Source organism: Adiantum capillus-veneris, chromosome 17 (genome assembly GCF_014529385.1).
Source record: "Adiantum capillus-veneris isolate H3 chromosome 17, ASM1452938v2, whole genome shotgun sequence".
Classification (NCBI taxonomy): domain Eukaryota; kingdom Viridiplantae; phylum Streptophyta; class Polypodiopsida; order Polypodiales; family Pteridaceae; genus Adiantum; species Adiantum capillus-veneris.
The window spans coordinates 11261525-11280189 of NC_140947.1; the positions used below are offsets into that span (position 1 = coordinate 11261525).

The 18665-nt window shown below is 47.2% G+C and overlaps 1 protein-coding gene across 5 annotated transcripts in view; it reads right to left on the reverse strand.

Moving 5' to 3' along the window:
• Window positions 1-18665, reverse strand: part of LOC147436805 (3-dehydroquinate synthase) — a 185366-nt gene that overhangs the window by 96264 nt on the left and 70437 nt on the right. For 4 of the 5 annotated variants that reach the window (XM_086486219.1, XM_086486216.1, XM_086486217.1 and 1 more), the window contains exons 3-4: window positions 4255-4421; window positions 4066-4164 (exon numbers count right to left, since the gene is read on the reverse strand). In XM_086486219.1, coding sequence (XP_086342345.1) covers window positions 4066-4164; window positions 4255-4421 — 266 coding nt within the window. Of the gene's footprint in view, window positions 1-4065; window positions 4165-4254; window positions 4435-18665 lie in introns of those variants that run through there. The other variant, XM_086486220.1, reaches the window with a different exon arrangement.

Below are 18665 nucleotides of genomic sequence, written 5' to 3' on the forward strand. Positions count from 1 at the left end.
GTGCAAGAGGGTGGGCTGAGGGGGGGCGTGAGGGGTGAGTTGAGGGAGCGTGAGGGGAGGGGCTGTGGGAGGGATGGGGAGAAAGAGAGAGAGAGAGTGCGAGAGAGAGAGAGAGAGAGAGAGAGAGAGAGAGGGGGGGGGGGGGGGGGGGGGGGGGGGGGGGCGCTAAGGTAGTGCGAGAGGGCGGGCGGGTGGGGTGGACTAAGGGAGCACAAGGGGAGGGGCTGTGGGAGAGAAAGAAAGAAAGAAAGAAAGATTTTTTTACGTCCATAAGAGGCCGAAATCGGCCTATGAGACAAATCAAAGTACATGGGGGTAAGTGTCCTCTGGATATCCTGTGAAGGATAAAAGGTACAAAGCAAAAAATAGCTATCCTGTGTAATGACTGGGAGAGAAGGGAGGTGGTACAAGGGTAGGGGGGGGGTGGAGCTCTAAACCAGGGAAAAAATGCAATTCTATATGCTGGGGTATATACAATCATGAGAGAAAGTGCTATCATATCTTTAGCTCCATCCAGTCCCGTAATCAGGGTGTAGGACATGATTCATGGGTGGGTGAGGTGTGAACAATCCCCGTAGGATGGCGGCTGGGTCTGCAAAAGCCCGGATGCGTCTCTCCTCTAGAGATCTGTAGTAGCGCTCCTGAATCTCCTAGATCTCTCTCTGGTGAAGTCGGGGTGCCCTACGTCCGTGGGGACGTGGACGCCTGCGAGCTCGGACCTCCTCGGCCTGCTGTAGAGTCACTCCTCTCTGAGTAGTCTGGGATGGTGGTACTACTGTGTCCCTCTGGAAGAAGTCTGTGAGCTGTGTCTGGCGCTCGTCTCTCACGACTGATGATGTCTGAAGGAGAGAGTCCCTGTGCTGCTGTGCCTCTATGAGGAAGCGGCCGAACTGTCGCTGGTCTCTGGACTCAAGAATCTGATGTAAGGTGGGCTGATCTGCAAACAAGGTCGGGTATCTCCCTCTGATCTCCTCATATGCTCTGCATCTGCATACAAAATGCTCCTCAGTCTCAATGTCTGCTGTGCAAAGTCTACATATCCTCTCTGCTCTAGGGACATGTGCAGCTCTCCCTGCCTCAATCTCTAGCTGGTGTGATGATACTTCGAGCTGTTCAATGGCGACCCGTGCTCTCTGCGGCATGTAGACATCTATGTACCTCGGTCTCTGGATGAACCCATCTGCTAGGATGGTCAGGAAGTGGTCTTTGTAGTTATATTAACGTCTTCAAAAGGCCAAAATGACCTTTGAGACCAAACTGATACAATCTTGGTGGATCTGATACAGAGTTTGTGTTAAACAGTAAGATTGTGTACAAAATAACAATAGAGAAAATGATAAACTCGGTGAGTAAGTATCTAGGGAGCTGTCAAAGATCAAAGACTCGCATGGGTCGATGCTGAATGGTATCAATATCCTCCACAAAGAGGGTTTGCACAGGACGGCTCCCGTGTCTCGCCAAGATAAGTCTGATCTGTTGTTGTAGTCTCATTCGTCTGGAAGAGCGGCCTCTCATCTTGGGTCTCCTGGATCTCCCAATCTCGGCCGCTCGATCACTCAGCATGTCTCTACTGATGATATGGTCTATATCTCCGCTATCTGGCTGCTCTCATTTGTGCTATGGTATGACAAAATTTGTGATCTGACTCTGGGTATGTCTCTCCAAATGTGGCTCTCTCCCTCCCAGGAGCCCTACTTGATGTCGTTGTATCTCCATCAAATATAGACCAAGGCATCGCATGATTCTAGATAGAGGCCCAAACCCCTCTCTAAAGAAGCAATGGAAGCGGCCACGTATCTCATAGTAGGTTGTACACTAGCATATGTAACGAAGCTCTGTCTATGGCTCTCTCTAACATAGCTGATAGAGTCTGTCCTCCGCTCGGATGCCTCTAAACCTGCCTCTCTCAATCTCCAGCTGATGAGATGATGTGCCGATCTATCCAATAGCACACCATAATCCATGTGACAAGTGGGAATCCATGTAAGCTGGTCTGGTAAGAAATCCATCCTCTGTGAGCTGTAGAAGATGCTCTTTGTAGAAAGCCATCTTCGTACCTAGCTCCTGTGTCAGCTGAATCCATGTTCTCTGAGTGTCAAGCTGGAATATATCCATCCGTGTAACTCTGCTAATCTCCCTCTTTGTCAAGGAGAGGGAGGGGTCATCTAGGGAATATTGAAAAGGACGAAACCTACCATAGAGAAACCATGTAACTCAAACCATGATGCCATCTGTGCATACCGACATGATGCGTCTCTGAGCTTTTGAGAGGACTCTGGATCCTTCCGTGTAACTCTGCTAATCTCCCTTTGTGTCAAGGAGAGGGAGGGACCATCCAGGGAATACTGAAAAGGAGGAAACCTACCATAGAGAAACCATGTAACTCAAACCATGATGCCATCTGTGCATACCAACATGATGTGCTCTGAGCCTTTGAGAGGACTTCAGAGCAAATCGAGTGTAACGCTCCCATGGTAGCTCCCATAGGCTATGTTAGAAAGATACCAATCTCGTGAGCGCCTCTAGCACTAGTGGAGGTGCGGCCATCTCAGCTCTAATAATTGCATGTGGAATTGTGGCCTTAGCCCTAATCATCCTGGATATCATGGTGATAAGAGGCCTCTCCATGCCTCCCCATCCATCCCTGCGCCCATGCACTGCAACATCCTACCCCATAACAAGGGAAAGACTTGGTAGCTTCCAACCACTCAAGCAGGTCTTCATCTGGCCCTTTAGGCGGGGTAGGATGTTGCAGTGCAAGGTTGGACTCCATAGACAAAGAACTATGATGCACCACTAGATCCATCCCTCCTTCAAGATGAATGGGTTTCATTGGGGAGCCAGGAGTGTGTATCCACATGGCGTCATTGCCCCAATCATGTAGCACTTTAGTGTGCCACAGCCATAGTCTACCGATGAGCAAAGGAAATCCTCCCTCAACCTGGGGTAGATAAACCGCAACAAAATCCAAGTTAAAGCTGAAGTCTAGTACCTGCACAGGCACCTTGTCCACTATGCCCAATGGGTAGACTGTCCTTTGGTCGACTAAAGTAACTCTGAAGGGGGTGGGTCGGGTAGGCTGTAGACCTAATGCCAACATGGTGAACTAGGGCATCAGGTTGATACCAGATCCACCATCCACTATCACTCCTGAGAAGTGCCGCCCCAAGATTGACACGATGAGACGAGGGCTTCTATAATCAATGAGGGGAACAGCAGGGTAGGATCTCATATAGGACTCTGATGGTTGCACTGGAAGGTGCCCACCTCTAGGCCCTGCTCCGAGGTAAAGTGATTGAATAACGGCAAGGGTGTCACTTCAAAAACCCGCATCTAGCAGCAGCATGTCATAGAGCGGCACTTGTTGGAAGGTATTCTTCAAGATAGTCTCTACGGTAAGCTTTTCTTTTTTTACTAGCGTTTTCTCTGGTACCTTGACCTGTTGTAGGTCAGCTACTGCTTCCAAGAAAGTGCCATAGAAATGCAGCCTTGCAAGCACTCTCAACAGTGTAAAAATTACTTGCCAACCTCTTTTTAACAGCCAGCATCCATGCCACAAGAGCAAAGTTACTTACCCGCCGGGACGTCAACTATGCCATTGAGGGCCCCAACTCTCCTAGTAGATATGAAAAAGATCAAGAGCTTTGCTGCATCATGACGCAATGTCAACAACCCATCGCTTCTCAACAACGGCAACAAGTCACTGTATTCCCATTGCCAATGAGCACCATGCCATATTCATGTAGATAAGAAAATTGGCCTTATGCTCTATATACCGAATTAGTAATAGGGTTCATAGGACACAATCCAGGATGGGTGTCTCCATAAATTGGCCACATCTAGTAGCACATGCTTTTGTGTAATCTCACACATTATCTTGAATAACATTGACATGAGTACATCAGATTTGTATCACAGACTGTTTGGCTCGCCTCTAAGGACATGAACAAAGTGTTTCTTCATTTTCGTGTCCTCACAAAGAAGAATTACACGCCTATATTATAAGAGCACATACTTGCTCTTACCGCTTACCCTATCGCTTAAGAAAAGTCAGTTAAAAATCACCTCAAAACAAACTTGGGCTTCTTTTGCACTCCTTGCAATTGCATAAAGAGAGGTCTGTGTGCTCTGAAATGAGGCCACCAAGTTTTCCGAGTTGATAATCTGCATCAATAAGTCGAAGCTGACAGGTATAAGTAAGTTTAAGATGCAATCCGAGTGGTGATCACAGTGCTTAAAACACCATCTGACAACCTGCCATTCAAGTGCGTCCATCACCATGATGTCGGTTTCACAAGATAAAGATTTCAAAAGCTCCATATCCTCTGCACACTTGACCTGACCAAACAACGCAATCTGTTTGTCTTTATCATCGCAAAGCTTCTCATTTTCCAAGAACAAAGGCCTGATTATGGCAATTGCTGCAGACACCATATCAAAACTTTCAGTATCTCAATTCAAGAAATTTTACTTTCAAACTATAAACTTCCTTTTCCTTGACTAAAAAAAGATGAAAACTGGATGAAATAAAGCACAAGACATAAGACGTTATAAGCCAAGGACCTCCCAAGTTTCCAAATCAAAAGCTTTGAGACCCTATTCAAAATCCCCTCTAAATTTGAAACTGGCCATAGCCTCAACATTTAACCAAAATTAAAATAGCTTGAGCTATTGAATATGAAAAATGTAGATCAAAAGACTTCATGCAAAAAAAACATGCTTGGTTGTACAAAAATTGAATGTACATTCATAGCCCAGTGAACACCCAACACTACATTTGCTTTCTCCAACACCTCAAAATTTGAGTGGCAATACAAAGAGTTTTGATCCAAAGTCCATCGAGATGCTTGCCTATAGAAAATCATGTAGCCCCTCCTCAAGGTAGATATCCTGTCTGGCCTCTATAGTGAGGCAATGCACGCGCACACGCACACACACACACACACTCCAACCCCCACCCCCACCCCACAAAAGCGATCTATGTGCAATAAGTTAAAACCCCAAGGCGCCGATCAGATCAGAAAAACTCCAAGCCCCCACCCCCTTCTCGATTGTCTCAGAAAAAGCTCATGATGCCGTACATTGGTCAACCGCAGTGTCATACATAATCTCTCCCACACTGCAAATTCACTATAGCTAGGAAAGCCAGGATTGTCGGGTATCCTGTGCCCTCTACACGCCCTGTCCTATCGTCTCCACCTCATAAGGCTATGTCAAACACCTATGCCTAGCAGATAAGGGGCAAAACCTAGCTTCCACTATGGCTAGGACGCAAGCGACGTACAAATCAGCACCAATTTCAATGAGGGCATTCCGTGGGGTGGCAGGGTGGCATCCAAATCACCTAATATCACTGTGAGAGAGAAAAAGAGGGAGAAAGAATCATCCACAGCCACAAAGCAACATCATGCAGCCATGCATCTCCCAAAACAAGCATCAATACGTAGAGACCATAATTCTCAAAGGAGAGAGGGCAATGGTGCTAGTGATTTATGAAAATTCACCCCATGAACAAAATATCATGAACAGCATAAGATTATCAATACCACACGAGAGCCCGAGAGAGTAAAGGCATAGGGAAACCTTGGTGGATTTATATTCATAGAATGGAAAAAAGTGACACGCCCCAGTGATAAGGAAGGCAAGAGTGCAGCGGCTACAATTTCGCGCTTGTCATATGGTTCAAAGCAAGTCTTTCAAGGGATGGGTAGAGAGGTGCTAGTGGTTATTTCGCCATGATGCTCGAGTGTTGTAAACTCCCCAAATTGTGGTGCATGCCTGGTGCTTATTGCCTCACGCTTCTCCTCTTATATTCCTCTCTGATTACCCAGTGAATTGAATAATTCTTCTAGCATGCCCGCACGTCAATGACTCTCATAACCCAATGCCTATCATGGTGAGCACTGTGTGCTTGTATCTTCTGTCAACACCCACGTGTGTAACTGTGAGCCCCCTCCCCCTTGGAGAGTGTTATGGTGAAACCCATCCCAAATGCCTTGTGCTATTCTCCTGTGTGTGTTCTCATTGACACCGTAGAGTATGCCAATGGCCTGCTTTTATAGGTTGCAAAGGCCGTTTAGGTTATGGTTAATACAAAGCCAGACTAGAATAGTCACAGTGGGTAGGTGGTGCTTATGGCAGTTCCTTGGCCTCATATAAAAAATGCATGGTGCTTACTTGGGCTACATGGCCCTAGCCTAGCAGGTTAGCCCACATGGCCCAGCAGGTAGAGAGAGGTGATTATATACAATTATTTATAGGATTTTCAATCACAAAAAATGGCAAAGATGAAGATAGGCCTCAGCTCTTTAAAGGTTCTATGCCTTCAAGCAGCCTTGTACTTTGCCTCTGGGCGGTTGTATCAGATTTACTTCACTATCGGTAGCACCTTTTGGGAGGCTACATGGGACCAAAGTAATAGAGAATCAGCGATGTACTTTTTTAGAGAGAGAGAGAGAGAGAGAGAGAGAGAGAGAGAGAGAGAGAAATGAAATGAAATGTTATATTAACGTCTTCAAAAAGGCCAAAATGACCTATGAGACCATCAGATACAAAGTGGTGAATCTAATACAATGTCTGAAGTACAAGTACAAAAAGTACTAAATGTAAAATGTGAAAAATGAAAAATGAAGTGTGAAATGTGAAATATAGAATAGGCCCTCAATGACACTCTGGGTGTCGTGCTAGAATGCCTTTGATCCTCTGCTGCAGTCTCCGTCGATGGAGTGTGCTCCTGTGTCTCGGTCGTGGTCGTCTCGATCTCCCGAGCTCAATCGCCCTGTCAATGAGGGTGCCTCTGGTATGAATGTGGGTACAACCCTGTGCTGGTGGTTGGTCTCCTGGCTCCCTCGATCCAAAGAAATCTCTGATCTGTCTCTGTGGCTGTCGTACTCCATGTCTCCTCAGCAGACTCTCTCTATGTCGATGTAGCTCAAGTAGATATAAGCCAAGGCATCTATGATCCTGATACCTCATGACTCTATCTAGGGGTCCAAAACCCTCCTTGAATAAGCAATGGAAGCACCCTCGTATCTCATAATACACAGTGCAGTAGCATATGTAGTGTAGCTCTGTCTCTGGCTCTCTATCGCATAGTTGGCATATCCTAGACTCCGGTGGTATCCCTCTAAATCTACCCGTCTCAATCTCCAGCTGGTGTGAGGATATGCGAATCTGACCAATAGCACATCGCAGACCATGAGACAAATGAGTGTCCATGTAGATCAGACGAATCACAAACCCATCTCCCGAAAGTTGGAGAAGATGCTCTTTGTAGAAAGCCATCTTCGTGCCCAACTCCTGCATCGGCTCTACCCATGTCCTCCTGGTGTCCAACTATATAAGATCCTGACGAATGAGTCTAGTGATCTCCGTATATAAGATCCTGACGAATGAGTCTATATAAGATCCTGACGAATGAGTCTAATGACGAAGAAGAAGAAGATTATTTTAACGTCGTAGGAAACTATCCCAAGAGACCTTAAAGATGTATCCGACGAAGAGAGTTGAACTGAAGACCTATTATTCAAGAGGCGAATGGCATAACCAATCTACCACACTTGGGTGATAGAAAGGTTATACCATTTTCCTCTTTTTATTAGCACACACTTTTTTTTTTGTAAATCGATTCGATTAATTTACTAGTGGGAAACCTCGAAACGAGGAAACCCACCGCAGTGATATCACCAACTTCCAAAGCAAATCGTAATGATTGCCTACGAGAAACATGTTTTGAAGTTCTCTCCAAAACTGACGGTAATGCATGCCCAATCCAAAACGGCGAGCGGCGAAGGGAAACTCAAAAGTATATCCGGCCTCATCAACTACATTCTCAAACCACACGAATGCCACGACAAAAGAGAAAGTAAGCCTAGAGAGGCGAGCGGTCAACCAAAGTAAGAAATGAAATGAAATGAAATGTTATATTAACGTCTTCAAAAGGCCAAAATGACCTATGAGACCAATCAGTTACAAAATAGTGAATCTAATACCATGTCTGGGTACAAAAGAACTAGAAAAGAACTAGAAGTGGAACAAAATACTACTACTACTACTACAATCTAAAACTACGTGGGTGTAGCAGCTGATACAATAGGTACCCGGTAAACTGGATGTAACAGTGTGTGAAACAAAGATGGAAGAAATGGTGAGGATCCATCCTCATCTGCACTCTGGATGTCGAGAGAGTATGGCTCGAATCTTCTGTTGTAGTCTCCGTCGATGCTGTGTAGCTCCCCTCCTCAGTCGCGGTCGTCTGTATCTCTGTAGCTCCAATGCTCGGTCGATGAGAGTGCCAGTAGTGGTCGAATGAGTGTGGGACGAGCTCTGCAGTGGTGGCTGCTCCTCTGGCTGTCCCATATCTAGTGAAAAGAAATCTGTAATGTGTCTCTGGGACTGCCTCTCTCTAGCTCTCCCCAGTAAAGTGTCTCTATACCTGTGTAACTCAAGTAGATATAGTCCAAGACATCTCTGATCCTCATAACTCATGACCCTAGATAGAGGACCAAAACCCTCTCTAAATAAGCAGTGGAAACGCCCCCGTATCTCATAGAACACTGTGCAATGACATATGTAGACATAAGAGAGAATGCCCGACTCCAATGGAGACTCTCCAAACGAATCAAATCACCTTCCTGCCGAGCATTTCATGAGAGATGAATCGTAACCTCTTTCGAGGCAGATACCAAAGTGGAAGCAAGAGGACATCTAGGAATGTGCCCTTCCATCTTGCCAAATACCACCTCCTAGATAGATGATTGCCAATGGCCAAATGAGGAAGTAACAACATGCTGACCGAGGTATGCAAACATCACAATCCAAGGCTGAATTTGTTGCGCAAGTGTAGGCAACAACATAGCTTTCCTAGCAAGAACGTGCTTGCGCAAGTCCAAGATATTAAGACCACCAAGACGTTTATGAGTGCAAAGCTTCTCCATCGACATCAAGCGCAAGCCTTTTTTTTTAGCATGGGTCCACCACAAATGGGACAAAATGTCTGACACAAGAGAATCAAGATGACAACGAGGCCAGTGCATCAGTGGTGGCAAAAAGAACTGAACATATGCCATCAGGATACTCTGAACAATTCGTAGGCAAACATGTAATGGCCAAGTAGATAACTTCCAATACTGCAATTTGACATTCAAACGTTACCCAATCCACATTCTGAGAGTGAGTGACATTCCATCCAATTGGATAACCCAAATGCCTAGTAATCACATTTGGAGAAACAATCTCACCTAGCCACAATAGACTATGCCAATCACAAGAACGAAGAGGCAGAAGCTTTGATTTATAAAAGTTGACTCTAAGTCCAACCGCATTTCCAAACAATTCCGAGGCTTCCATAATCACTTCGACATCAGCCTGCTGATTACGAGCCTGGCCAATGAAGGTACGAGCCAAGGGTAACCACAAACCATGAAGACGCTCAACAGAGGTCAGGTGATCAAGATAAATCAATAAGGGGTGAGTGGCAATAGCATACAACATAGCACTAAGGGGGCAACCCTGCCTGACCGAACAACCAAGAGGCCAAGATTCAGTTAATTCACCTTCTGGGATCCCCGAAGACGTACAACAAGCATACAAGAAATAAACCACATTGGCCAATTTGGGACCGAACCCTAGGCACCTCATTGTGGCAACAATGAAGTCCCACTGTACAGTGTCAAAGGCCTTTACAATTTCAACTTGCATAACAAACACACGCACACGCACAACACACACACACACACACACACACACCCGAGAAGAAGAGTATTTTAACATCGCAGGAAACTGTCCCAAGAGACCTTAAAGATCTATCCGACAAGGAGAGTTGAACTCAAGACCTGTTATTCAAGAGGGAAATGGCATAACCAATCTACCACACTTGGGTGATAGAAAGGCTATACCATTTTCCTCTTTTTATTAGCACACTTTTTTTTTTTGGGTAAATCTTGTTTGATAGAATTTACAGGTGGGAAACCTCAAAGCGAGGAAAACCCACAGAAAGAAAGGGATACAATAAGCGGAGCACAGATTAGAAACAGTCAAAGTAAATCCTGTAGGTATCAAGAGTGATGTCTCCAGCGTCATAAGCGAAATGCAACGCTTGACCAAGAAATAATTTGAAATAGGGAAAGGGGTCAACATAAGTGCCTTGGAACATTAAGGAGTTCCTATGGTGCCAGATGGCCCACAGAGTCTAAAATCTGACCCAGCTAAAGAACACCGCAAACTGAGATTGTGGTGATTGGAGCGCTCCAAAAAGCCAAAAGTGTCTGTGAAAAGTGCCAGAAGGAAAATGCAGCCAAAGAGCAGTTGACACTTGCCGAATGAAATCTTTGAAGTGGCGACAACGCCAGAGTAAGTGTGGCACGGTCTCCTCAACTTCAAGGCATCTTAGGCAGCGGGAAGGGGCAATATGCCGTGCATGTAACACACTCCCAACAGGTAGAGCTCCCACCAAGCAGCGCCACAAGAAAACACGTTCCTTCAAAGGTAGATGACTCTGCCAAATGCGAGTTGCCACCACAAGGATGACTCGGAAAGCGACCACAGCTAATAACCATGATGCACAATCCATACATCAGACTGAATGATGGCATAGACATTGCCAGAGCTGAAATGCAGTCCAATCTGGTTGTAGCCAAATTCCAATCAGAGAAGCGGGAGTCCACATCCAAAGGAGGAATGGGTGAGTGATCAACAAGCATCCTTTGAATTTCCTGCCAGAGAAGAGAATAGTGAGGACCCAACCGAAAGCGAGACACAGCATCAACGAACAAAAGAACATAACCCAAGTCATCAACTACCTGATGCACCTGACAGATTCCTCTTTGGGAAAGAAAATACGCTTGGCGAGAAGACCATTGAACCAAAGTCGAAGCGAAGGCCCTGCTCCAATGCAGACTCTCCAAAAGAAGGGAGTTACCCACAGAAGATTGTCCACCATGCCAAGCCAAATGCGAAGTGACAACCTTCCAATCAACAATGAGAGAAGAAGTAAAGGGACATCCAAGAATGTGTCCTTCAAGCTTCCCAAAAACATCCCAATAGGTCGGTTTCAATGACCAAAAGATGGGGTGACAATGTGTGTACACAAATGTGTCACCATGAGAGCCCAAGGTTGCTGCTGCTCCACCAAAACTGACAATAGCATAGCTTTCCGAGCCAAAACATGACGTCGCAAGTCCAAAATATTTAACCCTGCAAGCTGCTTGGGAGAACACAGCTTGTCCATAGATAGAAGCTGAAGACCCTTCGTGCTAGACGAGGTCCACCAAAAATGCTCTAAAATACTGGACATGAGGGACTGCAAGCGCAACCGAGGCAGGATAGCAAAGGCAAGCAAAACTGCACATAAGCCACAAGGATGCATTGGACAATCCTGAGACGCACACGAAGTGGCCACGTGGACAGTTTCCAATAATTTAACTTGGAATGCAGATGTTGAAGCACCCAATCCAGTTTCTGCATAGCCGATACATTCCAACCCAGCAGATAACCCAAATGGCGAACCAGAACGTGCGGAGGAACAATCTCCCCAAGACACAATATCCTATGCTAGTCACACTCTTTCAGAGGCAATAGCTTGGATTTACAAAAGTTAACTTTGAGACCTGTTGCCAATCCAAACAAGTGAAGAGTATGCATAATTTGTTGTACATCATCATAGTGATTGCGAGGCATAAACAAACAGTCATCCGCATAGGCCTAACCAGTAAACTGTCATCCATAAGGTAATGTCAAGCCATGTAATCTACTAGTGGAAGTCAAGGAATTCAAATACATAAACAAGGGGTAAGTAGCGATCGCATAAAGCAAAGCACTAAGAGGGCATCCTTGCCTTACCGACCGTCCCGAAGGCCAAGATCTCTGAGAGATCCATCCAACAAGCCTGCAGAAGTGTCGTGTGCATACAAGAAAAGCACGACACGGGATAGCCTAGGCCCAAATCCCAGGTGTTGCATGGTATCCGCAATATAATCCCAAAGGATAGTATCAAATGCCTTTTCAATGTCAACCTGTATAACCAAGACATCCTGTCGAGTATATTTTGCATATTCCATACCAATGATAACATTCGCGAGGTTATCAGTAATTTGACATCGTGGAATGAAGCCGTATTGAGATTGATGCAAGCCTTCATGCAGAAAGCACTTGAGTTGGTTAACAAGCATTTTTTCCATTGATTTATATACCACAGGCATGAGTGTAATAGGCCGCCAATGAGAGAATTCTTCACACAATGCATGCTTAGGTACCAACTTGAGCAAACCTCCTTTCCAAGAGGAGGGCAATTCCCAAGCTGTATTCATCATGAACAACAAAGGCAACTTCAAATAATCCCAGAAAGACAAGAAAAATTCCACAGAGAGACCATCCCAACCAGGAGCTGTCCACCAACCCAAATCAAGCAAGCTAGCAGACAATTCCGACTCAGTGAAAACAGCTTCCAATTCTTCAGCCTGCTGCATCAAAAGAATGGGAGTAATATGCGATAGAAACATGTGACACGCTTGGCGAGCTTCTCTCGTGGGAGAAGAAGGGGTCTCAAAAATCTTGCCATAATGAGAGTGTAGGGCTAGTGCTAGCTCCCGTAAAGCGGAGGTCCTCTCCCTTGACGGTAATTTAACTCTCCGTATAGCTTGAGACTGCCTGGAGTGATGCAAATGCTGGAAGAATTGTTTAGAAGCACATCCTTTATTTGCAAAAGCCTGTTGACGAGCTTGAGTCAGCCATGTGGCCAATTTCCTCTCATCATTTGTCATAACATAGTGCGAGAAGAAAGCAACTCAGTTATTTAGTCTCAGTAAGAGAAGAATGATTAGCCAAGAGCATTAATCTGCTACAAGAATCCTTTGTGTGATTAACATTAACTTGTCCCTTAATTGTGACAAATAATCCCTGCCATAATCCTGGATAACACATTGAACACGCATAACAAAGCGGAATCAGGCTATGTCCATATCATCATACATCTGAGAGATCAAAGGCGGGATGATATCCACAATTATAGCGCGAAAAAGCTCATGCTTGAGATAAGCATTATTGACATGCAAAAGTCTCTTCTTGGATAAGCAATCATTGACATCAAAAGAGCCAAAATGAAGTTTCAAGCATATGGGAAAATGATCCGAGAGACACGTGGCATAATCAATCCTCATCTCACATACAAAGTCATCATACTGTTGCATGTGAAAAAGATACTAGCGATCCAGCCGAGCGCGATACATAGATTGAGCATTATGCTGAAAAGTGAATCCTGGATCAGCCGCATACAAAAAGGGCCACAAATCAAGCCAATTACATGTCAACATAAACTGATCCCATGATTGCCGTTCCATATGAAGCATGTGAAAATGCCCAGTAGTATTATCCGCAAGGTTTGGTGCATTATTAAAATCCCCATAGAGAAATGCACTGGAACGCCAACACTAAGAGGAGATAGCACTCCACAACCGTGCCATATCTGCAGAAGCTGTGTATACATATAATCCTCCAAATTTGAAAACTTCCCCATTAACAATACATTGGATGACCATCCATCTCCCAACCGGGTCATTGAAGGCCAAGGTCGGGAAGAGTTCATGTCGAACAAGGATAAGCACTCCAGAATAGCCAGCTCATCCTGCATAAGATATCCAGTAGCTCGCAAAGTAAGAAGTCTGTCCTGCAAATTGATGTTGGTTATGCTCTTGAAGAACCACAATGTCCGCTTTACATCTATGTACATAGTGCCAGGTAAGCCGCCACTTCTTGTGATTGCATAACCCACGCACATTATAGGAGATGCAATTCAAAGAACTATGCATTCTATATGGTATATACAGTGGGCGAGGAAACGAGAAAAAGGGAGAGAACTCAAGTACAAGTACTCATCGACACATCCTTCCCAGCTGTAGGTACCTGAGGAGGTGGGTCAAGACCTCGACCGTATGATTGAAAATAAAGGCACCTTACGATGAAGAGGCGTCTCCTGCAACAACTTCCTTGTCAAAGCGAACAACCTTGTCCCAAGCTTCAGCCAAAGAAGTGTTGTCATTACAAGGGAGTTTTTTATGAGCAACATTCTTCAAAGGGGGCACATAATTACGAGAAGATGCCAGAATACGGGTTGTAGCCGCTTTAGCGGGTTTCTTGGACACTATCCAAGTTTGAGAGGTTGAAACCTGTTCTTTTCCTTTGTCTTCAATATTTGGAGAATCAGAAAGTGCAAACAATTGTAATTGTTTCCCTTTGCCTTTATTCACACACACACACCCCGAGAAGAAGAGTATTTTAACGCCATAGGAAACTATCCTAACACACTTGGGTGATAGAAAGGTTATAACATTTTCCTCTTTTTATTAGCGCGCACACACACACACCCGAGAAGAAGAGTATATTAACGTCGTAGGAAACTATCCCAAGAGACCTTAAAGAACTATCCGAGGAGAAGAGTTGAACTCAAGACCTGTTATTTAAGAGGGAAATGGCATAACCAATCTACCACACTTGGGTGATAGAAAGATTATACCATTTTCCTGTTTTTATTAGCGCACACACACACACACACACCAACACACACAGACACACACACGAGAGTATTTTAACGTCGTAGGAAACTATCCCAAGAGACCTTAAAGATCTATCCGCCAACGAGGAGAGTTGAACTCAAGAACTGTTATTCAAGAGGGAAATGGCATAACCAATCTACCACACTTGGGTGATAGAAAGGTTATACCATTTTCCTCTTTTTATTAGCGCGCACACAGACACACAGACACTCGAGAAGAAGATTACTTTAACGTCGTAGGAAACTATCCCAAGAGACCTTAAAGATCTATCCGACGAGGAGAGTTGAACTCAAGACCTGCACGCACGCACGCACGCGCCCACACACATACACAGAGTGCGCCAAGCATGGTCCAACAAGCGCGCTCTACTGCTTCACTGGAAATGAGGGAGAGAGTGACTCGGGTTGCAACCAAGCCCGCCACCATGTGAGTATGAGGAAAAAGGGAGGAGGGAACTCATGAGAAGGAGCAAGGAAGGGGAGTCACGAGTGTAGCCAACTACATGGTGTAGGGTTCTTCAAATTGAGAGTTGAAGTCTACTTGGGGAAAAATAGAAGGAAAGTGATTGGAGAGTGATTCCACGAGGGTGTGACTACCTAGAAAGGTGCTCTAGCCAACCATACAAAAGTGGACCCAAGGGGCAAGGACAACCTTTAGAAGTGTGGGCCAAGGATGAGCTTTTATCCTGTGGACTAGGGGACGCTAGCCATGTGGACAAACCTACCTTATCACCAACCTCCGGTAGCCAATGGAGATTTAGCCAACCACAAGTCTAGATATTTAGAGGATATATCTGGGACTAGGGGTATCACTAGTCCTATCATCACTACGTAGAGTCACTTAGTTGTGAAGCCTCTGCCCAAGGGGAACACTCTCCCTTGGGGTATTGCTCACCCTTCGGATACTCCTCCCCCTTGGGTACTACTCGCCTAGTGTCTACTGAGTCACTCGGGCACTCACTGCACTTAGCCATTGCACATCAGCCTCTGCACCCCCATTGTAATTGTGTCTGAGTCTTGGTCTGAAACTGAGTGTTGCCAACTAGTTGTCAGTTGTGGTCTTGGTCTTGTAGTTGTCTTTTGAGCAATGCTGCTCCAGAGTATTCCAATTTCCATTGTTCTTCTCTGAAGTTAACTGTTTTTCATCAGTTATCTTTTGTGTGGTGTATCTTGTACCTAGGTCTTGCAATGCACCTTGTGAGTGAGTGAGGTTATAGCATACTAGATGGAGGTTACCCTCACCACAGAGGGCATTGTACCAGGTGCTCTCATTTTTGGCATGCCTGGTGGGACCTCTAAGAAGTCTCATTTAAAGCGATGGACGTTACCCTCACCACAGAGAGCACTGTACTCACTATTGTTCTACAGGTACTCTCATTTTTGGCATGCTCCGTGGGACCTCTGATAAGTCTCAGTCTAAGGTTCTAAGTCACAGGAGACTGCCACAAGCTCATGTATGACCCCATACTCGGGCACACTCTAAGAATCCCTGGGTGAGTCCTCTTAGGAGCCCTCCCAAACATTACCACCGATGCCGTCTTACTCCAATATCCACCCGATTTTCACCCTCGCCCTTCAAGCCTTCCCTCCCAAGCTCTATTATGTGGAGGAGTGCCACCCCATTTAAGACTCAGACGAGATGGAAGCGTGGCAAGCCAAAGAATGAGCAGGAGATTGGAGGGACCTGCTGGCTACTGGTGAGGATAATCTGTATACAGGTTTGATTGATGGCGGCTCAGAAACACAATCAGGGTGAGATGGGCCATCTGGGGGGCGATGATGCTTCCCCTCCTCCTCTTCCACCCGTCTGATTTCTAGCAGTGGCTCCCCCCCTCGCTCATTCTGCATCTGGTCTCTCGCTCAATTTCCTCCTCTTCCACCCGTCTGATTTCTAGCAGTGGCTCCCCCCTGGCTCATTCTGCATCTGGTCTCTCGCTCAATTTCCTCTCTCTTTTACAGAAGCGGAAAAAAGGCTAAGGTAAAGAGCAGGGGGCCCTGCCCGCTGTGTCGGCTCCGCTGCTTCTGTCGGCTGCTCAATCGGCCTCACATATCACTCTCAATCACCCGTCACCTAAGGAACCAACTCTAGCCCTCAGCTCCTTCGCCTTCTCCCCATCCCATCTTACCCCCTTGCTCTCCATCTTCTCCACCATCACCATCACCTCCACCTTCGGCACGCGCAGCCATGGAGGATTATCTAAATGCTGTTCTCACCAAAGACAACATCAAATTTCCGAATTTTATAAGCCTCTACACTGAAGATGCAGATGACCATGTACGAGAGTTTATATCTCATTGCAGAGGATGAGCTCTCAACCATCAAGATGCTTACCTACTGATGTTTCCTTCCACTTTGGATAGTCTAGCCGATAAGTGGTACACTCAATTTGTTGAGAACCAGACTAAAAAAGACCCCGCTCGCTACTGCTGCTCGCCCCCCCCTTGCTGCGCCATCGCTACCCCCCCCACCCCCTTCAGCCCCTGCGCGTTGCCCCTCAGCCCACCCGCTGCCCCCCCCTATCTGCGCGCTGCCCCAAAGGCTGCCCGCAGCCCGCTGCCCTCCTCTCGCTTTGCCTTCCCCACTCCATCCCCCCGCTCGCTGCTGCTTGTGCACCCGCACATTGCACGGATGCCCTCTTCGTCCTCGCCGTCCCCCCATCCCCCCCCCCCCCCATCCTCTTCGCTCCCGAAGGCCCTCTGCACTTGGCTCGGCAGCACTTTCTCTTCGGAAAAAGTGCCTGGCTGACTTGTTTGCAGGTTTTTTCTTCACCGCCCGCTTCTTCGACTTAGCAGTAGACACAGATGGAGGCTCCACCTTCACCACAGAGGGACTCGCCTGAAGCCCCCTCGCCCGACCCCGCTGAGCCCACCATTCGACTTGCTCTTTCACCGACAAAGCAAGCGAGCCTTGCCGCAGAGGTAGAACGCTTGCAGGCGACTTCTGTCATCTGCAAGGTTCTCGGCACCCGTCCTAGCAGAGGAGAGCTACGAGACCTTCTCCAGGCCCGCCTCCTCGCAGAGGTCGGCAAGATCTTGGATGTCCAGATTCTCGGACGGGGTTACTACCAGATTGAGTTCGAGACTTCCGAGATGGCCTCCAAGGTCATAGCTATGAGTCCATTGGCCATCCGAGCATCACGCGCCCACTTTCGACAGTGGCGACATGGTTTTGACCCAACTTCGGATGTGCTAGTAGAGGAGGCGGACATCCCCATCTCAGTCTACTTTCCGGGTTTACGGAGGGAGTACCTTCCACTTCTCTCCAGGATTGGCTCCACCATCGGGACTGTCCTGGAGACACCTCGTACGGCAGCATCAGTAGCTGCCAAGGCGGCTGGCATCCCTTCAGTTCGAGTTTTGGTCAGAGATACCCACACGCTCCCGAAGGTCATCCTTCTGCCTCGGGTGAGTGGGGGTTGGTTTAGACAGAGTGTGGAGTACTCGGGTCTCCCGAACCAGTGCTTCATTTGCAGACAGATGGGCCACCTAGCGAAGGCCTGTCCACGGAGGAGACCACGACCCGCACCTCAGCCTCAGCCCCAGCCTGCCAAGGCTGGGCCGCAGCCACAGCCAGCGACACATTACGCCAGCCTCCACCTCCGCTTCACCCTCGCCAGCCGCTTCGCCTTCCGATCTCCCCTCCTCCTCCTCATCCCCTCCCCCGCCCTCTGCTCCCGTCCACTCCCCACCTCGCCCCCCCCATGTCTCTGTCGCCCCACCCCGTTTCTCTTCTCCCCCGCCCCCCCCCCCCCCCCCCCCCCCCCCCAGCCCCTTCTCCCCCTCTTCCTGCTTCAGTACCACAGTCGGCTCAGGAGACAGGTCCCTCGCCGGCGGCTAGGAGATCTCTTGGCAGCGCCTTTGCCACGAGTCGCCTAGCGAGAGAGGGTCAGCCCTTCATGCGGCCCCCTCTGCAGATTCAGACATCTTCTCTTGCAGCTATCCCTCGTGGTTTGACGAGCATTGACCTCCGACGCCGCTGGGATTTCTTCGATTACGGGTTCACTCGCTTTCTCGGCGATTCCGCAGCAGACCACGAGGCAGCCTGCTTCAGAGTCCACGCTTTGTTCCTCGCCGCTAGGGGGACAGAGGCCTTGGACTCAGCACTTGGTTTCTCCTTCCC